The sequence below is a fragment of the Mixophyes fleayi genome, chromosome 5 (genome assembly GCF_038048845.1).
Source record: "Mixophyes fleayi isolate aMixFle1 chromosome 5, aMixFle1.hap1, whole genome shotgun sequence".
NCBI classification, from domain to species: Eukaryota; Metazoa; Chordata; class Amphibia; order Anura; family Limnodynastidae; genus Mixophyes; species Mixophyes fleayi.
In genome coordinates this window covers 69288517-69313376 of record NC_134406.1, presented here as the reverse complement: position 1 = coordinate 69313376, position 24860 = coordinate 69288517, and the positions used below count along the sequence as shown (strand labels likewise).

The 24860-nt window shown below is 37.7% G+C and overlaps 1 protein-coding gene across 10 annotated transcripts in view; it reads right to left on the bottom strand.

Moving 5' to 3' along the window:
- The window catches only part of RARB (retinoic acid receptor beta), a 546477-nt gene that overhangs the window by 95159 nt on the left and 426458 nt on the right, over positions 1–24860 (bottom strand). For 7 of the 10 annotated variants that reach the window (XM_075212344.1, XM_075212345.1, XM_075212348.1 and 4 more), the window contains one exon: positions 17241–17389. The exons of 2 other annotated variants lie outside the window; for them this stretch is intronic. In XM_075212344.1, the coding sequence (XP_075068445.1) occupies positions 17241–17389 (149 nt within the window). Of the gene's footprint in view, positions 1–17240; positions 17390–24860 lie in introns of those variants that run through there. One more of the 10 variants, XM_075212352.1, reaches the window with a different exon arrangement.

The window sequence follows — 24860 nt, the reverse complement described above, 5'->3', positions numbered from 1 at the left end:
CACAGAGTGACGACCGCCAAATTGTGTTCTTATCTGTGTATTTTGATTTCCAGATATGTTATGATTAAAAAAGCGTACAAAAGCGTACCTTGATGCAGCTACATACTAGATACACCAGTCATCATCCACAACTTGATGCCGGAGGTAATCGTTTTAACAATTACCACAAATCCGACGTCAAGGACACCTACAAATAAAATCCGAATTGAGCAAAAATCGATTTAAATATAAACAGACTTACCTGAAAACGGAAGCTGCAGATCACCGATGGGACCAGCAGGCTGACACCAAATTATTCAGAATGTACAGCTGTCCGGCAGTACAACTTGAATTTTAACTTAAAGCAGCAATGTCGGGTTAAGTCTTTAAACACTTAACCTGCGTAGTCCCGACATTGCCACTTTAAATGATCGCGATGACGTCAAACTGTACTGCCGAACAGCTGTACATTTAGAATAACTTGGTGTCAGCATGCTGGTCCCATCGGTGATCTTCAGTGTCGGTTTCAGGTAAGTCTGTTTATAATTAAATCGGTTTTTGCTCAATTCAGATTTTATTTCTAGGTGTCCTCGTTTTCGGATTTTTCATTATCGTTCAATCATACCCCACCCCTTGATGCCTGGCGACTAAAATAATGGGCATCCAACACCCCCACCCAACCTAAATTTAACCAAGCACTAGCACTCATGGCCTAGGCTGGTTACAGCTAATGACGCGAGATGAACTGCGTGATGTCTCCCCAGCAAAATGCACAACCAGCACCACTGTCATAGTCAGCACAAGGCAGAATTGCCAAGGGAGATCAGGAATAAGAAAAAAAAAAGTGCATCCCCTACTTGTACCAGCTAAAGTGGGGGACCCCACGCTGTTCGTCCCACTGCATAAGCTTCAACCAGCTTTGGCTATGAGCATTGGTGCTTGTTTCACTTTGAGGGGGTGTAGGGCCACACCAGGGTCTCATATTTATTTTATCATTTTAACACAGCAAAGATCCATGCTGATGGTGGTCATAATCACCACATAGTATCCGTCTGTGTAATTGGAACTGTTGCGTGTGCACACCCTTACTATACTTGAGTAGCACGTGCACTGCATGCTCAGCAACACAAAGCAGAATTTGTAAGATACATAGAGCTTACCAAACCTCAGAAGAAATAAATGGAATAATGGCAGTGCTCAAAAATCCATGCGGAAAAAAACATATTTAGATACAAGCAATAATACAACGGCGTAGGACAATGTTTCAGAAATATTATATCTCTTTGCTGAGTCTTGGGGCACAGTCACACCAGTGTTGCATAGTGATACAGAGTTTTGACAGCGGAATCTTTATGGTGTACAAGGAAAAGTGTCCCCCAATTCACTTCCATGTTACAGTTAGTGAGTGCATATCATCATATCCTTGCTTTCCATGCAGCAGTACATCACATTTTGCTCAAACACAATTGTTTACCTCTTTTTATTGTTGACTGTGTAAGTGCAATATGTATTTTTAGATTTTCAGTAGTGAACTTGATCAAATCTTATGTGGGAGAAAATTGTTAAATCTTGCAGTGTTATTAAAGAGTTTTATATTATGCTCATCTGTCATAGCAAAAGCATCCAAAGATGACATGTTTATTCTCCAGTGAGTGGTATGTAGACTTTGACATACCACTATGAGACATATGTGTTTATTTTTTTAATATAAAAATATAAATTAAATGAAATCAAACACACATGGGGTGCTATTTACTAACATTGCTCAAAAGTGCAATGTGCCAATATGCTTTTAACCATAAACCAATCAGCTTTTATCTGTCTAGAGCAAGTCGGACAATGAAAGCAAATCTCTGATTGGTGGATATAGCTGTACATCTGATCAGAACGCTCATGTCTAAAGTATTGGCTATGATATTTTCAGTTTAGAGAATTAAACTCAACATAGATGTCAGTTTGGAGAAATACATGGTACCACCCTTTAACATTGTATGCTGTCATAATATTTTTTATAACTAGCAGTGAAAATGAGATCAGTACTACTGCCACACGCCATGAACATGAGCCTTTCCTTTAATATTTCATCTGTTATACATCCCCAAAGGGGAAGAAAAACTCTTGAGCTGAATCATTGCCCCTTATCTTGTTATCTTAATGGGTAACAGATCAAGTGTCATTCCTTCTCTGCTGCATTAGATGTCCTCATTTACAGATTGCAAGTAGAAAAAACTGAAAGTTGTGGACATAAATTATTCAAAATCTATTGTATTAGTGCGTGTTCTGTGAACATTCGCCACTGGCAAAGGAAGACAGATTATTTTTCACTTTTAATTGTGTGGATATCTTATCCACTTTGTGGAAAATGAAGAGTGATACCTGAAACCATAGATGTTGCAAGACGAATAAAGCAGGTTCTTGTGGCTTTTATTTAAAGCCAGAGCAACTATTTAGATGTAACTTTAACGCAGGAAAGCCAGGAAGATGTGCTTGCCATTTTTTTTTAAGTGGGGCTTGTCTAGTTATGCCTAGAACATGGGAGAGGTTAAATGTGGGTCTTGGAATGCTCCGACAAGACTTGAGGTGACTTAGAGAACTGTAGAATTCCATCCGGTTACAATAGGAGTCATTGTATGTACGCTGCAGTTCAGATCAGCAAGCTTCTTACTCAATTCTCAGTTTATTACAGAGCCATAAACATCATCTGTGAAGGCTGTGCTAACACCAGCGAGATAACATGTTTAATGAGTCAACATAATGTGTAATATTTCCCGCTGGGTCTGACAGCTAGGCGTACAATGTACTATACTTTACAGGCATATTTGATAGTTTATCCTGTTTGCTTATAGCTAGCACAAAATCCAAGATGGGTGGTATTAAATGACAATTTATTTTGCATTGCAAATAAGCAAGGAGTATCTGTGATGGTCTGTATCACAGCTTAACCTTTACATTGCCCTGTGGACTTACCTTGTAAGTCTCAAGGACCAGCACAGTGCAAAGCTTATTAATGGACCTTTCATGATTCTCATTACAACTGTATTGACGCTTGTAGAATCAAGGGAGCAATGTTGGAACTGAAAAACAAGGTCACTCTCTCAATCACTGTGAAAAGGAAAATCTATGTCTCAAATACAAAGAATGGAGTGTACGGTTAGTAAAACTATGTTCAGACACTTCCCCTTTAAAAATGTAACCAATTCCATTGCTTTCTATACACAACATTTCCAGAGAACTTCATAAATGTTTCAGAGGACATCATTGTATATTTTGGCTGTTGTAATGGGTGGTATATCTTAGCCAGAAAATGTACTGTATTATATAGTATTACATTCTACTATCATCAACATTTATTTATATAGCACCAGCAGGTTTGCGTTACAATTGGGAAGAAACACAGCAATAAAACAATATTGGGTAATACAGACAGAGAGGTAAGAAGGCCTTGCTCACAAGCTTACTATCTATGGGACAATGCTAGTTAGATTCATGAGGTCAAGTATTTTTTGCTGGGATAAAGAATCGGTTTACAATAATTCCGGCTTTAATTTTTAGACAAATTTGAGCAGCTCTGTTTTGTATGAAAATATGTTTTTAAAGAGTTGTCATAGTACTTGAACAAGTTAAATCAATAAAAATGTAAAAATAATCTTATGGTTGTTTATATATTGGTTGTTTGTACTAATGTTATTGTATAGATATTCAATTTATTTTTACATATTTGCAATAACATTTTGGATTCTCTATAGTCTCACATTTTTCTTTATATTTGTTACTGATTTTATTTACCCCATAATTAATTCTCCTTATCCTCCCCTATAACTAGTTTCCTCAATAATTCATTCTCCATCCTTCCCCTGCAATTAATTCTACCCCCTTCGTTGTAATTTATTGCCCCACGGCTTCTTACCTCTTATACAAGCGGCATGTTGAGGAGGGGATGTCCCAGTGGAAGGTAACTGGAGAGTGGGCAATTATTTTGCCTGCTTTACATTGTATTGCTTTAGGAATTATGAGTCCTAAAGAACTGTCAAGATTAAAATTGACCTGTCTTTAGTAAACATCACAAAACCACTTGTAGACTTCTGCACTAGTCTAAAATGTAGCAAAGATTTTTTTTGTCCTAAAGTGTCGGAATGGACAACTCTGCACATTCAATAAGTTATTTTATGACGAAACAGAGCTTCACCAGGCAGACTTTGCCAAAAGACCTGTTTACACTTACACTAGTATAGATGATTACAAACCCTACACTCACAGAAATTCTTGTCAGCCATTTTAATATTTACCCCACAAGTACGGAGTCAGCATAGTGCAAATTATTAAGTGTTCTGGCTACCCAACTCTCCAGTGGTAGGAATACCTCCGACTAAATTTTCTAGAATGCTAGAGCTGGGCATAATAATAAAAACAAATAAATCAACAACTTTCTATTAAACTACACTCACAAAATAATTTATAACAATGTGGTGTAAATTAGAGTCTAGATCAGTAATGGGCAACTGGATATAGTTCAGGGGGTGGCTGGTGCAGCCCTCTAACCTTCAAAAAGGCTTCATATTATCCTTAATCTCAGTAATAACTAAAAAGAAACATTTAATCAAAGAAAGACACATGTATCTGTAATAACATATCAGCAGGCATTTTAAACAAGTGTTACAAGCTATAACAAAAAATCGGACAATATAGCAGGAATGAACTTGGAGGCTGCAGGTGAAGACTGAAAGGATCACATGTTGTCCATTACTGTTTTAGAAGGTATGCAGATGCTAAGAATTATATTTTGTTAATGTAAAGGCAGTCATAATCCATAAAATAAATAAAATACATGAATACACCAGACAGATGTTTTATTTTATAAAAAGAAAAAAGAAAAAGAAAGACAAATAGTGGGACACAGAAATAATGCTGTGTAACATACCTCCCAACACTTAGAATCCCGAAAAACAGATATATGTTTAATCCCACCCTTTGAAGCATCTATAAATTGATTGAACGACTTTCTTTTCTGTATCATACCTCCCAATATTTAGAATCCCAAATTCGGGACAAAATAAACCCTGCCCATAATCCCCCAAATACCACCCACAAATGGCCATACTTGGGTAAAACTCCACCCACTTTCATGCTAATCCCCGCACCTTATGGGGCTTGCAAATCGGGATGTCCCGCCTAAATAGAGACAGTTGTGAGGTATGGTGTATATCAGTATAGTAACATACATTTAGATATATTAAAAATAGTGTGGTTTGTTTTCTATGGTAAAAGGACACTTGTCAGTAAGTGGAAGCATCCGGAGCCATCTCCAATAGGCTCTGGCTGATCCTAATTAGCCAAGCTTCTGTCCCCCTGATAAAACTACAGATGGTAGAAGCCAGTCAACGAAAAGTGTAATGTAAATCCAGCTAGAAGACCCCCACACTAATCCTCCCCCTGCAATTTAATTGGATGCACTCTGAAAAAACGTAAGATGTTTTTAATTTATGTTAAGTTTACTTTGTTTATTTTAAAAATATCTATTTATTTAGAGAGACTGATGTACTGTACTCTGCATGCTCTCTGCCTTGTGGTTCCTGTCTTCATCCATTCAAATGACAAATACAATAATATATATATATATATATATCTATATCACATACATATACACACAATGGTTGCTTATTTTAATGCTTATGAGAATGAGATGTTGGAAATAATGAGAACCTTCAGTTTTTTTTTTTTTACTCTCATCAACAGGAAATAAGTTGCAAGCCGAGCCAAAGCGCAGCTTAAAGGGGAAAAAAAATCTACTAAAGTAATAATAACATGCTGGTTACAGACGTACAATAGGCAGCATCATATGTGAAATTTGTGGGTTTCATTTCCACCCTGTCAAGCGTAATTTGTACTATATGAATCAACTAAAAGATAAAATATCTTCTATGGCATCAACTTTATTTGTTCGCTTGCTCCAGCTTTAGCTGAACTATTGACCCTTTTGGTAATCAACCAGTGTTGCTTGATAGGCAATCATCGGTTTAACCTTCCAAGTCCCTGCTTTGCAGTATTAAGATTAAGACAGCATGGTTAATATTATCATAGGATGGTAGGGTTAAAAATACTTTGGAAATCTTTAAGTACGGCAAATGAGGGTCAGAAGCTAAGCAGTAAGTCCTGCCTACAAACCATTAGGCCCCAGTGCCTAACCCTGCAATAAAACATTAAGTGAAGGAGATGGGGACCCCCCACATTCACACTAAACCTGCATTAAAACAACAAGCTCTGCTTTAAAACAACTGTAGTCACAAAGTGTAGAAGGTATGAGCGAAGGAGGTAGCATAGAGGGATGTGTTCCTCTTCCCAAACGACCACCTCCCCTCCAAAATTCAGCTTTAAACAACACTAAACACCATACTTGCCAACTCTCCCGGAATGTCCGAGAGACTCCAGAAATCCGGGTAGGTCTCAGAACTCCCGGGAGAGCAAGTATCCCGCATACTGCAAATTATTTGCCAAAATGACGCGATTCGTGTTGAAATGCGTTATTTTGGCTCCGGACCCCGTGACAAAATTACGTTTTTGTTGCGGGGTGGAGCCTAAATGACGTGATTGATTGCCGCCCACCCCCCCCCCCCCCCGCTCCCAACCACAGCCGCTGTCCGGGATCTTCTGGAACTCACTATTCAAGGTTGGCAAGTATGCCAAACACACAATTTTGGACGATTTGAGTGAAGGTAAAGCGGTACAGAGGGACATGGCCCCTACTACAGGACACCCTCCAAAAATATCGGAGAGTTTTTTGGGTTTTTTTACAATGGAACTAGTGTAGTCAGTAGGAAGAAACAAAGCACATCTAGCTATTGTAAGCTATTTACTTGTTTCACTCTGGTAGTTATTAGCACATACTTCATACAAGGGAGCATAGAAAAGCTTAGTGGAAGGGTACATGACAGAGCTAGGAAGGCATCAAACATAACTCGAATGAAATTAGTGACAATGGATTATGGAGGGGTGTTGTCTGTTTGTAGTTCTGCAGGACATGTAAAACAAGTATTTGGGTAAATGCAGCACAGAGATCCTTCCCACCAACTAATAAACATCAGTTTATTACAGTCTATGGAAGTGCTCGCTATGGGGGGGGGGGGGGAGACATCCCTCCATAACTGCTGCTTGTTAGTGTAGGCCTTGACAACTTAAGCAGACTTACCACTACTTGCCAAGGTTTGTCCCTGTGAAAACTGCACGACTCTCAACATTTAATATTTACATATTGTGCTAGCCGCCGTGGGGTAATGTTGGACACTCGAACAATGAGCACCTCCTAACATCCTCTGCAGTCTGACTGGAGACATTGCTCTTAATCGAGACAATTGGGAGATAGGTAATTGTAGTGTAGCGTTAAGGAGCTCTAATGTACATAGGAAATAATACATCCACCACTGTCCAATCTTTATCTCAAATAACTTTATTTGCTCAATTCCTGAAACTTTTACGTATACACTTGTTAATATATCATGGACACATAATATTTTATGCTATTCGAGTGGTGATAATTCGTGGACAACTGCATTATTATACATAGATATGTTGTATCAGCATTGCACATTATTTATTACCCAGTGTTGCATTCATGACTCCTATAATTATAGCCTGCTTCTGATTTTCCCACTTATTTGATATTAACGTAGTTGCATTGATTTAGCCCATATTACTGTAGTTAAAAATAAGTGGCACAAGAAGAACCCAGACATTGGAAAGTGTTTTACCAAGCAAGCAGACATTGAAAATGTACTCATGGTACTACGGGGCATGCAACATGTTGGCTTGACAATATCTGTTATGGCATTAAAGTAAAAATCCCATTGCTTTGGTTTATATGATAAGGTGGGGGGGCGTCAATTTCTGTAATATGTTTTTTGACAGTGTCACTAGATAGTTGTCGTTAGGGGTAGACAGTGAAAACAAAGAGAAATATTTTGGAGGAAGATTCAGGGTTGGGGGATGGGCATGGTGGGGCCCTTTTTATTTATTTTTTGTACTTATTCCTAAAATCCGTACAATGGCTGGATTGCAAAAATTGAATGTTTAAATGTATACCATATATGCAGGGCCGTCTCTTCCATTAGGCACAATGGGCAGGTGCCCGGGGGCCCTGCGGGCAAGGGGGGCCCGTCCGAGGCAGCTCTGTAAAAAAAAAAAAGTAAATACTTACCTTGTGGTCACGTCAGCGGCGATCCGGCTCCCTCCCCCGTGCTGTGCTCGCAGTAAATGCTGGGCGTGATGTCATGCCCAGCATTCAGTGCGAGAACAGCACAGAAGAGCGCAGAAGAGACTCAGCGGCGCGGAAAAAAGGAGAAGGGGATCGGACTTAAGGGGGCCCCTATATATAGGGGTTTACATCTAGCCTTTGCTAGATGTAAACCCCTATACCTGGGAGCTTGATCGCGGCTCCTCTCGCTGACAGCGTTGTGACGTCACGGCTGGAAGCAGGACGAAAAAAAAGGCTGACAGTTATGTATCCAGTCGTGTGACCCGTTTATGATCAGATGAAGGATATCTACGTACACAAAGCTTAAAAGTTTTGCTATCTGGTACGCATACACCTACATAAGTGTGTCCTGGGTGTTTAATATATGGAAATTTTGCAAATTCACTCACAATAAGCTGTAACTTGTATTCTACATCTTATATTGGATGATATATGACAGTTTTCGTTTCCTGGTTTCCTCTCCACTGGTGTTTCCGGTTCTACTGTGGGTTCTGGTGTGATCCCAACATTATATCAATATACTACACTATTGTGCGCCTCCTCCTCCATTTTTCTTTTATAGGTTATTTCCATGCTACACCGCTTGGTTAAGAGGATTGGCAGCCGCCTGCACATGGGAAGTGTCTACTGAAAAGAATATAGACTCTATACTGGACTATTGGTGATTTGTTACAAGCGCCAATTGCTGTATCTTGTTTTTTTAAAATATATATATATATATATATATATATATATATATATATATATATATATATATATATATATATATATATATAAATTTTTTCAGGGGCCCGGTGCACTGCATTGCCCGGGGGCCCATAAAGTAGTTAAGGTGGCCCTGCATACATGCATTTAAAAAAAAAATCAAAAGTGCTGTAAATGCAAGTACAAAGCCATTCATTCAGCATTTTAAATACAAGAGGTGTAGAGAGCTGCTGAAGATCTGAATGTTAGAAGCCGAGTGAGCTAAGCATCTGAAAAATGCTGGGTTGCTTGATTACTGCTGTTCTGTTAGTTGGCGGGGAAGGGGGATATGCCCCATAATTTACGGTTAGAGTGGAGTTCTTCTTTAAAGCACACATCAGCACTACATTGAAATTCATAAAATAATTTATGTAAATATTGTATGCATGCAGGAGCAAATGCAAGACTTCTACAGGGAGGTTTCCAAATGCTTGATTTCAGAAAAATAACATAAAACAAAAAAAAACACTGCAATAATAGTAAAAATAGAAAAGTACAAGGTACATCAATTTAATAATCTATGTTAAATAAAACGTGAGGCATAAAGTAAGCTGTACATTAAAAAACCCACAGTAATATTAATCTCCATTAAATAAATTATTCTTGACCATCTTACCAAATTAATATAATGTAATAACTTCTTACCTCTTTGTCTGCCTGTGTTACCCAATATTGTTTTAATACTGTGTTTGCTCCCAATTGTAAAGCGCTACGGAATTTGCTGGCAGGATCCATGCAAATCATAGTTCTGTATTTAACACTTTATTCTCTTTAAGTTTACTTTTTTTCTTTACTTGTTACTTATATCTTGTTCAAGCATTAAGATGATTATTATTGTAAAAAAAGAAATAAATTAGATATGTGCACTAAATAATATCATATTAAGAAGAAAATTTGGATTAGTAGGGCGCTAATAGTTTATCAAAAAGGAAACAAATTAGGAATCATCAATCCAACGAGATGCCCTTAAAAATATTCTCCAAGTCCTTGCAAGTGTTTATAACTTCATTTGATAATCTTCAATAAAGACGATTTTAAGTGCATCTTCTCAAGCACAGATTCCTTCCTTGTGTCTGGATTTGGCAGAAGGTTGGAATCTCCGCACCTGGCTTTTTTGACAACTTCACAAGTACTATCTTCTTTAGTTTCCTGGCATATCACAAACTTGACAATGTGAGACTGAACATCTATGGCTCACTTTATCAAACACAGCAGGGATAAGAAATCATATTGATTCATGAAAATAAGTGACACAAATATTTTCCGTATTTCTTAGAAAACCAAAGCAGGTCTATTCATAAAAGCCTCACTCTTCTCAGTGGTGTCATCCTATGGTTCAATTTTTCTGCCTTCGAAATCACAGGACTTTGCCCAGTAAGTAATTGGGTCAGAAAAAAGAATCCCTTTATTACTGACAGTAGGGAATCTATTTTTAGACAGCGGAGCCACTGCGGGTGAGTAATACAAAACGTGTTTGAGAAATTCTGAGATAAAGCACTCGGAAAACATTATTACTTTAGAGGATATAAAATGATAAGAGCAGGGAAGGTAAAAGCAAGAGAAACGAATGAAACAGCCAGTTTAAGTTTTTTTAAGAAGCCAAGAAGGGAATTCACCAATTGAGTAAAAAATAAAAATTAAGGGTTCTGGATAAATACTTATTATACACTATGATGGTCTACGTATAGATAGATGGGTGCCCTTAATCACATACCACTGAGAGATACAGTATTCTAAAGGAGGAAAAGGGGTGCACCAGTATATGCCTTAGTAATAGAACATGGATAGGAGAGACTCTACAACACACTTCTAGCTCAGTCCCAGGTGTCCTGAGAAGACAAAATACTTCTTATTTCATAAAGTCTCGACTTTTAGTGAGGTGCTGCTTCATCAAGATGGTCCTAACATATCCTGGGTCAACTAGAAAAATAATATTAGCCTTCATGGTCTTAATCTTAACACCTACATCTCCTTAATATTAGCCCAAGTCCAAATATGCAGCTATCCGAGCTTACACCTAGACTTAACAGCAACTGGAATTACTAATCGGAAGACATACACCTAGCTCAAAGCTCTAATACTATAGAAGCCACAAAAGAGCTCTCATCTCTCATCCCTGCATTCAAATGGTATAAGAAAGTTTTTGATTTACATTATTCTCTTGATACACTCTGTTACTATACAATTTTAAACACTTTTTACAGGTATTTTTTAATAACTAAATTTAGTGATTGTATATATTTATATATTATAGCAGAGATACCAAAATAAACAGTGTTTGTATAAATTATACACTTGCTCACAGACAGTTGATAACAAACTGCTTTGTTACAAGAAATAACTTTTATACTCAATGTGAATGACATCACAAAATATTTTTTTTTAGATATTAGTGTCTAATCGCAACCTGTGTTTTTGTAAGTGACTGTATTTTGTGCTTGTATGTCAGTGGTAGGCACAGACTGCCCGAAAGCCTTCATCTACAGCCCCCAGCTCCTGATCTGACTTATTCGGGGCTTTAGGTTATAAAGCTGAGAATAAGACTCTATAGGAGCAGACTGATTTCACAGCACATCCAATCAGATGTGGAGGTGGAAAATGAAATGTAGTTGATTATGTACCACAGTCTCTCACTACTTACTTTCCAGGCTACGGCTTTTAAGGAAAGACAAATGAAGAGGTCTGGGTGGCACATGGGGGGGTCTAAGTGCATGTGGGGGTATTTTATTTCAAATAGAAGCCTGGGTGTATGTGGGCACATTTTATAGCAATTGGGGCCTGAGAGAAACTGAGGAAGTTTCGGGTCCAGCGGGAGGTCTAAGTTGCATGTGGTGGAAATTTGGGCTAGTGAGTGATGTGAGGGTGCTAAAGTCATTTACTAAAATTAAGGGTATTTACAGCCTTTTGGAAGGTCATAGATCTCACATTCAGCCTTTGAAGTACATCAGGTTGCCTGTCATTGTAGTACATGGTTATCTTATTTTTAGTAAATGGGACTAGGCCCCAATAACATGACATTTGTTGTTGGACCACTAATGTCTTTCATACAGACCTGGCTGTACATACCTAAAAAGCCACGCATTCTTTTGTCATCACCACATAGACAATCAGGCTGTACACAGAGTCCACATTACACTCAGAATTGTGTTATTGTTCATGCCCGTCTATTTAATGCCCCCTTCTCCATTATTTTTACGGAGTAAAATAGGTGTTTATAAGACCAAACCTCAAGAAAACAAGAATAGTTTAAGAAAACAAGTATATAAAATCAACATAAAATGATTTATGTGCTGCCACTTAAACTATACCACCCCAGAGATATGCCAACCTTATAATTACTGCTCTGTAGACAGCCCAATATTCATTTAACCAACCAAGGCCCATTTTCTAAAGCTCTTTTTCTGAATAAAAAGAAGAAACAAGAAATGTGTTTATCTAAAATATGTTTTCACAGCATACCTGTCAACATGACCAAGCAGAGACACTTCTAAAAAGCAAAAAAACAGCACGTACATCACCAATCAGTCAATGCAGATTCCACTTTAATTGCATCTAAATCCATGTTTATTCATGATGAAAAAAAAGGAAAACCCACCTTCCTGAAAGACCACAGGCTGCACCTTTGTACCCTTGAACATTTTTCAACAATTCCTTTGTTGTTCTCTCGCAAATCTTTATAATATACACACTGTGTGCTCCAGTGTCTATACCACACTGACATACAAAGTGGTCCATGGTTCTACATGGGCTCAACTTGCAGGCAGTTCTCTCCTACCTGTCACAGTGAAACCTAGCTCTATATTGTGCTACTAAATATACCACATTACATTATATTAGACAGACAGGAGAGTTGAATATGGACATGGGTGTGTAGACCTATCAAATTCATTACCATATGCTATCTGTACACTACTCATGCTGACTAGGCAAATCTAAATAAAAAATAAAGCGGAGGGGAAGACTCATTGGCGCAAAAATGGGTGAAGGGGTATTAGTTAAATAATTATTTATTATTGACCGAGGAACCTCTTACATAACATGATGAACTATAAATTTTTTTATTTAGGTACATGTGCAAATATTTCTCACATCTGAAGAAGCCTAAACATTGGGTTTACTTTAAGGCTGCACTACCACCTAGGGAACGCAATTTCTAAAGTGTCTCTAGCTGGAGCCCCAGGAAACACAGCTGCATGTTGCCTGCGGGGCTCTAGCTGGGGGAATGAGGCACTTTAGGAAAAAAGTTCCCTAGGTGGCAGTGCAACTTTACGATTAAGCATGGGGTAATATATATTCTAGACGTAAAGTTATATTTAGGTCAATATAAGGGTTGATAGATTAAGATAGCTATTTTCTTTTATTCCCAAAGTGTGCCTAGGGGACCATAACTTATCAAAGCAACAATATATTCCGAGGGGACCAAAGTACAGAGATAGAAGCTCCTTTAAATCTCTCCTATCTATGATCCATTGCGGAGACCACTGACTGTGGCCAAAGACCCTTCTATACTGAATGCAAAAGTAATAAGTTCTTGATGGATTTCTAATAAACATGCCGCTTTCTAACACATTTCTATTTTCTATTTCCTTTTTAAATTGTACAATATAAATATTTGATGATTATTTTCCTGTAAAATTAGATTTTTGCCTTGGCATAAATCAATAAGTTGCAGAAGGCAACAGAACACACAAGGCTGAGCGCACTGCCAGCTAAGGAATGTCGCCTTTTCAATACTCAGAACAAGAAACAAGGCTCTAACAGACAGCAGCATTTGCCAAAGCACCAGTTTCTCTTCACCCTGAACAATGTCTCCTTTGTGTGGGCAGCATTAGACGGCTCTTGGTCCCCCTTCTGCAGATCTTTCTATACAGGGCACAAAGTAGAGCCCTACAACAACTACTCGGCATTAATGGAAGTTGCTCATTTTGTGACCATGCTCTTTTAGTACAAGGAACATCCATGCTGCCCTGAGACAGAGGCAGAGCCTTGTGTAATGTGCGAGGTCTACAAGTATAGACAATCACAGAACACCATGTCAAAAGAATGTGAATCGGATTTGTATTATTACCGTGGTGTCACGTTGCATGAAACTATGTGTAATTCATATTTATGTTGTGCATTATGTACATTAGATTGTATTACTTAGGGCAATAAGATAATTTACTTCAAATAAATGCAATAAACTTTATTGAAAATTGACAAGATTTGTACTCTGTTTAAAGAGACAACATAATCAGGGGCTTACAAACTGCCAAAATAAAAGACAATTAAATCTGCAGGAATGACACGCTCCAGCAGATAAAATGTAGGCAATCTGCAGCACTTTAGCTGTTGTTGAACTATAAGTCACAGCATGTCATTTTGTTGAACTTGCTCTGCCAGCAAATTTATACATGTTTACTTAAACATATACTGACTGCATTATACATCTAATAATAGCTGAAATATATGACATAGTGCACACTGCTCATTCTGAGCCCAGCACACACTTAGGTTCGTGGCCTTAGATGCATACAATTGTCACTTGCCCAGATACTTTTACACAACGGTTTCCCTGTGGTGTTCCTGTGTACAGTGATACAAAGGTACAACGTCAGGTTAAAACATTCCCTTTCCAATAAATTTGATTCACCCTCATTAAACTGGGTTTTTATTTATTTCTGCCAATTAAGTACCTGTATGATACTTATTGGGTTATTAAGGGTACAACTAAGCTGTGTGTAATTCAACTGTCATAATTGTGAAGTTTGCTATAATAAACACATTGCTTTATATGTGTCTGCCAAGTAAGACTTCATGCTGTGCGTATTCATATCGAGGTTACTGACCTTACCATCTCTTATACCTCTGAAATAAGCTGCTATATTGGTTTGTAAAGCCTGGAGGAACAGCAAGCGCATGACCTTACTTGTAAATAATCCCAAGTATGAACAGTAACTCAGCATCATACGCTTAGTAATGTATAAAAACAGCAGGACAATATAACATCCACACACTACACTCACTCTTAAAGAACATCACCACCACTGTGACCAGTTAGAGGACATTGAAAGATCAGAGGTTAATGGAGTTGTGGCAACAATCGGTCATAAGTGACATGTACATCATACAGAATGTGCCTATAATTGAAGGTATTTTTATATATATATCATGGGCTTCTCTATACAGCTCATATACAAGTGTGGAAAAACATTAACTACATATGTGTCTTCTTTGCATATCAGTGGATGACATATGCAGATATATTACAATGAAGAAAGCAATTTCAAGCTGATTTTACTTGATTCAGATGTTATTATTCTAGTTAGTTTATAGTGAGCTAATTGTATCAAAACCTGTTTACATTCCGTGCTGGCTCCCATGTACTTTTATGTAACAATACTTTAAGAACATGTCTCACCCATGAAGTCCAGCCATATTATACCTACCTTTACTCATATATTTGTCTTGCTCATAATATCATACACCTTTTACTGTAACAAGCCAGCAATGACAAAAGCCTCTCTATCCTGACCCCTTAGGTGGCCACCTATTTCATAAATGAAATGCAAACCAAATTATTTTTCTTTTGTATGTTCATCTATTTAGCACTACTTCTGACCCCTTTACATGCCAATCTATGTCCAATCCCTTGATTTGTTTTGAGTTTTAGGGAACTATTGAACTGTAATCCAGAAATATATCACATGAAAGTGTTCCATAAAGATTACAGCAGTGATCTGATAACTTGACAGTATTTCATAAAAAAAACATGTAAGAAACAGGCTTGTAGCAATTCTTGTGGAGCCAAATCTAACTTGGCTAGGAAGACTTGCAGTAGAAATATGGCCTTGGTTGATTCCAGCTGCAGCTGCATTGTGGTCATTCATTTAAAGGGGAACCAGAGCAATGATCAGAAACCATTGCCTAATTTATAAATGTAAAGCTCCTCTACCACCTACTGTAAAATTTTATTAACATACCCTCCCCACATCTATCCGGGAGCCTTGGGGGCTGCTCTATGCAAAATCAATTCCGCTCGCTACATGCAGTCGGATGTTCCAGGGCTCTGGCTAAGGGGGTAGGTCCATTATTTAAAATTTGATTAAACTGGTTCATGTTCAACCATTTAGTGGACATCACAACATTTTCTAGATACATTTCAGTCATCGTGTTTGCTAACTGTAAGTAATATTTGTAAGCATTTATTTTTGTAAATAATGTCTACTTTAAGTCATTAAGGGTCACACACTGCAGTACAAACATTGCTTTGTGACTTTATATGCTTACTTTTGCACAACTGTGGATGTTTATACAGGCAAACACTTACGTGTCAATATAGTAGCTACTTTGGGGGTGTACAATTTTGCTCCATCTGACTGGGTTTTGCTGGGCTTATTAGGGAGACTTTCCTTGAATATAGGCTAGTCAGTGTTGGCTAACCTGTGACACTCCAGGTGTTGTGAAACTACAAGTCCCAGTCATGCTTTGCCAGTAGATAACTAGCTCATAGCTGGCAAAGCATGCTGGGGCTTGTAGTTTCACAACACCTGGAGTGTCACAGGTTAGCCATCACTGGGCTAGATGTAATAAGAAACACATACAAAGAATTATTTCTGTGCATTTAGAGTAGTAATCACACAAAGCTTCTTTCCCATTGCAAACTACCAGATCTTTACACGTGTTCAGAGATGGTACTTTCACCTGCCTTGTGCACTTAGTACATGGAAACATAACTTGCTGTACACAAATACTAAAATAATATAAACAATAAAATGTAGAAATGAGACGTATTCATTAGTCACACATCTGGTGCCTTCTTACTGTTATGACTTAATAGTATGAAGAGGCATGAACGAAGCTGCACTGAACAGCCATTTATAATGTAAAAAGGTAAAGTAAATTAACGGGGACAAAAAGTGATCATAGGCAGAAAGGAAGTGAGACTTTTACATTTGCTGTCACATACATGTCCACCTCAGATCCCAATTCTGCCAATGGTTATTTGCATTGGGGCCCTTTCCGAACTGGAGAGTGAGCAGATTACTAGTAATGCAATTGGAGGCGCAATAGGTGCATTGTGCACAATGAAATGTACTGTGCTTGCGCATGTTCTGCGGTTAGTAAATGACCCTTATTAACAGCAAAGTAAAACTGATGGACGAAAATGTGTACGGATGTTATGTGTGACATGGTTTGTATATGACGACTGTTTAACTTTACAGCCTGATCGTTAGCCATTCATTGTAGGTTTTATGAAACCTCCATATAAACATATGACATGTACACTTACCTTGCACCCCTCGCATGCACTGACTCCATAGTGATATCCAGATGACTTGTCCTGACACACAAAACAGGGTTTGTAAACTCGAGGAGGAGGGGGAGGGGATGGAGGACTCGGCACCAGCTCCTCTGAACTGGTACTTTGTGTTTCGATGGCTATAAAAAAAAGAAAAGAGCAATCTCCTTTAGTGAAATGTGTATTAAACATGTAAATTACACTGCAGTGATAATATTTTCAGTCAGTGATGCATAAGGCCCATTGACGTCAGGGAAGAGGCTCATGGATGTCAAACAATGGCCTCTACTACACCTTTGCCCTTGTCTTTGACATATTATTTTTATTTTATTCCTGAGACTTTTATTCATGTAAGTGCTCTGCATGCACGCAAGGAGAATTCCGGTAAAAATAGTGTTGTTTGTGAACAATTATTTACATCCAAATAGATAGAATTGTAGAAATGTTTTCAGTCGTTTCTCCAAGAATAAATGGAGATTGTTACAAGTGCACAGGCTGCAACGGTTGAACGGTTGTCAACACAGCTGATTGGACAGCTGTTGCGGCTTGTCCATCTAGCTACTTTGACAATGATTCAATGGAGCGAGAGATCAGCATTAAGGAATGTGGAACTGCTTTTAATACCATTTATCTGGACAGTTCTGTATTTTAAACTTGCAGCAAGTAATCAGGAAGGTACAAGTGAAAATGAAACAACTCTTCATGACGTGCATCCGGTTTGGTTTGGAAAGAAAGCTGTCTTCCTGCTATATAAATTGCTTATACATTCATTGCACTTTATTTTGCAGTGCTTGTTTTCAATAAGGGCTCCAAAGCAAAGACAGCACATAAAAAAAGAGCAAAATATAAATGTGATACATAAGTGCTGTGAATACTTTCAAACAGTTAAATAAACATTAGTGGCAATCCACATAATCCAAAGATCAAGAGAGTTTGCTCACAACCTTGTATTGTAGACTTCAATCACACAAATATATCACTCACATAGGTGGAAATAATACTGCTAACACTGACAAGACAGTAACCAACTAGTCACCTACACAGCAAAGTTAAACTGCTCTCTCTATAAGTTTAATAGTACTCACAAAGTTAGTGTGACTTCTGTCCCATTTAACAGCCTCCTCATGAGATGAATCATCATCATCACCATTTATTTATATAGCGCCATTAATTCCGCAGCGCTGTACACAGAACTCACTCACATCAGTCCCTGCCCCACTGGAGCTTACAGTCTAAATTCCCTAACATACACACACACACACACACACAGACTAGGGTCAATTTTAATAGCAGCCAATTAACCTACCAGTATGTTTTTGGAGTGTGGGAGGAAACCGGAGCACCTGGAGGAAACCCACGCAAACACAGGGAGAACATACAAACTCTACACAGATAAGGCCATGGTCAGGAATTGAAGGCATGACCCCAGTGCTGTGAGGCAGAAGTGCTAATCACTTAGCCACCGTGCTGCCCTATTTAGTAAAGAGGTAACAAACCAGCTCATTTATACCTACAGAACATGCATGGCTATATGCCGTTGTTAGCTGGACCAGAAAACCCACCCTTATTACATTGGCATCAATAAGGCCTAAGGTCACCTGTCTTCACTACGACCACATGTGAATGGAACGCAGGGCAATCACACTGACATGTATGAACAAAGCATATTCACACTGAGATAGATGATACATTAAACCCAAATCAAAAATAGGATAATATGGAGGAAAAAACAGAGAACACTATAATAAGAAATAAAGAAGAGCAGATGATAGCATAGAAAACAATAATATTAACCCATATAGGAGAGCACTCAAATATACACTAAAATAAAACAGTGGTTAGCACTTCGGCCTCACAGCGCTGGGGTCATGAGTTCAATTCCCGACCATGGCCTTATCTGTGTGGAGTTTGTATGTTCTCCCCGTGTTTGCGTGGGTTTCCTCCGGGTGCTCCGGTTTCCTCCCACACTCCAAAAACATACTAGTAGGTTAATTGGCTGCTACCAAAATTGACCCTAGTCTGTGTGTGTGTGTGTTAGGGAATATAGACTGTAAGCTCAATGGGACAGGGACTGATGTGAGTGAGGTCTCTGTACAGCGCTGTGGAATCAGTGGCGCTATATAAATAAATGGTGATGATCTCAAAATAATAAAAACAATTTGAAAATTACATATCTTTTAATACTTTTATATTTAATAGTCAGCGTAACCTTATATTTTACCACTGATAAATACTTCAAACACTGCAACTGGATATTATAAAAAATAAATTTCAATAATATAATGATAATTAACATCAGCATGCTTAATAGTCTTATATTAAGAGAAACAGTATTCCCTTATGCATAAACCATTGCATCACTCCCAAGGGCAACATGCAGAGGGATATCTATGTGGGCTTATATAGTAATAAATAAACTATTTTGGTTTCAAATTAGAATTTCTATCCGCCATGTGCTATTTTCAACATATTCCTCTCACATCCAGTCCAAAAGAACAGCTTCCTAATGCTACCCGGGGGAACGTTGCAACGTGACATTCAATAGGAACGACTCAATTCTGTGCAGCTCGGACATGATTTCCGTTTGACAGCACAGTCCTTATTTAATAGAATTAACCACTTCAAGCCCACATGATTCCACCTCCCCTTTATGACCAAACCAAATTTCACATTTTGTAATATTTGAATTTAAATGGGCATCACTTTCTGTTATTCTAAGTCAATGCAACTGAATTTTTAGACTTATTTTTTCAGCATACTAAGGCTTAATTTTAATTAGAAGATATTTTTATAATTAAATATTATTATATTTTTAAATTATACAATTACATAGAAAAAAAGCTAAAATATGAAACAATACATCTTTCAATCAATCAATCTTCTCCTACTTTGTTTCCTATAATTACAACAACACCGGATATTCATTTTAAAGCTAAACTAACTAGATACCAAATATGTGTACAAGGTGTGATACAGATGAGCCACATGAGCAAAGGCATTTTTTTTTTACATTTAAAAACCCTGGTATAAGGCTAGTCAAATGCAAACTCATTTGACTTGGGATTCTTACTATTATTTTTTCAAGCTCCTGGAGCTCTATATAGGCTTTATTAATGTGATTTCCTGTGATAAAAACAAAGAAAAGACCAAAATGGGTTCTGAAAATCAAAAGGAAAACGGAATGCTGGTAAAACCGCCAATATGTATAGTAACATCAGAAACAGCGGGTTCTGTTTACTTGTGGTAAAATGCTTATAAAAATGTCCACGTGTATGAGCCTTGATAGAGCTCAAGAAAGAAAGAAATGGTATAAAGTTTAGATTTACATAATGATATATAAACGACATACACATGTACACAAATAAAGAAGACAAATATTGGTCTGGCTGTCATCGTCTGGGGATGACCTTCATTTTGTGTGTCATTCACACATATTAATGATAGTGCATAACACTTATGTAAAATGCACTTATGAAATACATTGTGTCAAACCCAATAAAACATCTATTCCTCAAAACTTTTTTCCCCCAAAAATATTTTTTATTATGGCATTCGACAATACATCAAATGTTCATGGAAAAGACACATATGCATAATCATCATCTATTTATTTATATAGCGCCACTAATTCCGCAGCACTGTACAGAGAACTCATTCTCATCAGTCCCTGCCCCATTGGAGCTTATAATCTAAATCCCCTAACTTACACACAGACAGACCAAGAGAGACTAAGGGCAATTTTAGTAGCATCCAATTAACCAACTAGTATGTTTTTGGAGTGTGGGAGGAAACTGGAGCACCCGGAGGAAACCCACGCAAACACGGGGAGAACATACAAACTCCACACAGCTAAGGCCATGGTTGGGAATTGAACTCATGACCCCAGTGCTGTGAGGCAGAAGTGCTAACCACTAAGCATCCATGTTGCCAACATATGCATAATACACAACAGTTATAATGTAAGAGAGGACATTCTGTCAGAATGAAATATACCAACTGCAAGTTGTGTCCCAACATATGGCAGTGCAAGAAAGTCTAATTGTGCAACAAGCTATTTTATTTTTTTTAGACTGTATAGTTATGTTATTAAATGGAAAAGATAAAGTACTATGTACACGGTATGCTAGAGTACAATGGAATACGACATAAAGACGTAATCTATAAGGAGACAAACACATAGTACCTATTACAATAATAAAACCAACTAAAAGTAACTTTTCAAAAATTTTAATTAATGTTTTTTTCACTTTATTTTTAATATTTATACATTTTTAACGCTATAATGAGGGGAGACTGTGATGTACTGTTAGGTAATTTGGTAGTTGGATGTAACTGCAGCTTATATGTAAGCTGCTATTAGATCCAGGTTACTTTAAATGTAATAGTGTTAGTGGCAAGGGAAAGCCGATCAGGACCTCCCCTACACTGCTATTTGGACTCCAACACACAACTATTTCCAGATCATAGTTTCACATGCCGCACACAGTGTTCATTTTGTGTGCTGGCAAGAAAAAGGGCAGGAACCAAATCAACCAGGAGTGTCCCACTGCCATTACCATACAGTTCTGCTTCTTCTTTTTAAAGAACAAGATCCAAGCACAGCATTACTAACCATATGGAAACCAGGGGATTCATAAGTGTAGCCTAACTGCAAAATACGCTTTGAAGTTAAAAAGCAGCTCTAATGTTACATGAAAGAAAACAGAACCAAATATAAAAAGTATCATGTGGCAAGTAACACAAAACAGGATATTAACCAACAGACATCTTATGTATAACTTGCTGCTTTTTTAAGGACCAATAAACCCTTTTTCAGAAATAAACCATGAAAGTAAAATACACTGTTCAGTGATAACCTGACATTGCACTGCAGCTCTGTTAAACAATAAAGTATTGACCCCTCCACACACACACTCTACTGCAAAAAGCAGAAGCCTCTCCAACATCTGTAAGACAGTATCCTAATGGGATCTGCAGGTCAAAACCGGTGATTTGAGCTGGTGTGACATCATTAGTCCTGTCCTTGGATATCAAACGACCAATCCATACAGTGCTTTTGTTCACAGCAAGTTTGAGGCTGTCACTCACTATCTGCATAGTTAATATGGTAACCTGCTGCAAAGTGATACGAGCACTATGGACATATTTAATTAGGTTCAAACCCTTTAGCTATTTTAGGTAGATATTTCAACTCTGTAATATATAGCTTTTGGCATATACTAATGTCAAACACTGACTTTACTTGCTCTTTAAACTCCACTCAGAAATGCATTCTGCTGCCTTTATTTCAGACATTCTGACAAATCTCTCCCAACACCACCTAAATTCTTTCTTTAAACAGTAACCAATCACACATGCATTAAAAAAAGGTGGATTTAGCCTTTCTTTATAAATACGCTTGAAGTATTTGTGAATGGGTTGATGCATATATTTAAAGTTATGGGCACCAGAGTGGTAAGTGCCAAATCCTTTCTTTACAAGGACAAGTTTTAAAACACCTGCATTTACATATGAAGGCTGGTGCCACAGTCAAGAGAAAATGTGGTTACAGAACTTTTTACTGCGGCATAAAGAGAGCTAAATGAGAGCCTAAAGAACCTTACACATATGGGATAACTTACCCTCTAGTGTAATTAGTAAAGTTATCACTGAGGACTTTGGTAACCACATAAATTATCAAGACTGCATGGAAAGTGCTCTCGAACTAGTCCTGGAAATGTAGGTCAGTATATGATATCTTTATAACCTACAAAGAGATTTGTATAATTCCAACTGTTCCTAAAGAATAATTCCCCCCCAAAAAATTGTTTTACCTTTTCGTAAAGTGTACTTACCTGAAGTCTGTGGCATTCAGTATATCTGGCTGACTACTGTAAGTTCCCATATGCAGACTCGCTGTCATTGGACAACATAATAGTCTGGCGATGGAATGGATTAGCAGGAGGAGTTTCTCCCCTACTTCCTGTTTGCCTTGTCTGTTCCTTCAGGGGAAGTGCAGGAGTGGGGCAAGAAGTGGCAGACATATGCAGAACGTTGGGCAACCTACCAGATATTAAGTAAACAAGCTTTGAGGACCGATTTTTCCTTAAGGATATTTCACACAAAACTAAATTTTTAGCTTTGGTGTAATAATCCTTTAGCCCAGATTGGACAACCGATGGCTGTCCAGGTGTTGTGAAACTACAAGCTTTGCAAGTCGATAGCTGGCAGGGCATGTTGAGACTTGGAGGTATATTTACTAAACTGCTGGTTTGAAAAAGTGAAGATGTTGCCTATAGCAACCAATCAGATTCTAGTTATCATTTATTTTCTATATTCTACAAAATAACAGCTAGAATCTGATTGGTTGTCTATAGGCAACATGCTAACTTTTTCAAACCCGCATTTTAGTAAATATAACCCCAGTAGTTTCACAACACCAGGAGAGCCACTTGAAAAAAAAACACCCAGTGTATGTATATAAATTATGCAGGCTTTTGTCTGAAATTTCCCTTCCCTCTGCCAGATGCTGCCCTTGTGAGGAACTTTTTTATTTGCTTTGCATTAGTTAAATCTGCATTAACAGCATTTTTTTTATAGAACCACCTCGAGCATGTTCTTGGAGTACACTTCTCAGTCTCCAGGTGATAGCATTACCAATAGCTCTGTGAAATACCACTCCCAAAGTGCTCATGGTGTTAGAACCTATGTTTGTATGCTGTTACATGAGCTTAGGGTTGGACAAAAACTGGCCACAGATGCAACAGTTTTTCATGTTTTATAATTAATTATTGGCTTTGTGTATGATTAGGTATATGTTAAATTACAGTGCACACATTCTTAGAATTTTCTCTCATGAAACACAGTACGTGCTTCAAAGAACTTTAATTCCATAATTTCAGATTAAATATTTTTACTAATACCATTCAAATTTTAGATTCATCTAGGCAAGTGCTGATTTTGCTTAATCTATTGTCACCTACATATGGTTTGATTTTCCTACTATTCAGTTAAAAATGATTGGATCATATATGGGCAGCACAGTGGCCTAGTGGTTAGCACTTCTGCCTCACAGCATTGTGGTCATGAGTTTGAATCACGACCATGGCCTTATCTGTGTGGAGTTTGTATGTTCTCCCCATGTTTGTGTGGGTTTCCTCCGGGTGCTCCGGTTTCCTCCCACACTCCAAAAAAAAACCATACTGGTAGGTTAATTGGCTGCTATTAAAATTGACCCTAGGCTCTGTCTGTCTGTGTGTGAGTGTGTGCCTATATTATGGAATTTAGACTGGAAGCTCCAATGGGGCAGGGACTGATGTGAATGAGTTCTCTGTACAGCGCTGCGGAATTAGTGGCGCTATATAAATAAATAATGATAATCTTAAAGCCTAAGCTTAGTTGTTTGTAAAAACATGCAGTTTCTAATTAAATAAGGAACAAATGTGTTTCCTAACATTAAAAGTAAAAATCTAAAAATAAAATCAAACACACAAAATCGAGCATGTTTGTTCCCCAATAAATTGTCAGTAATATTTCTATGAATGTTAGTATTTTGTTCCATTGCTGAAATTTTAGCATTATATTATTAAATAGTATGAGCCATTACACATATATATCTAAGCACAATACACA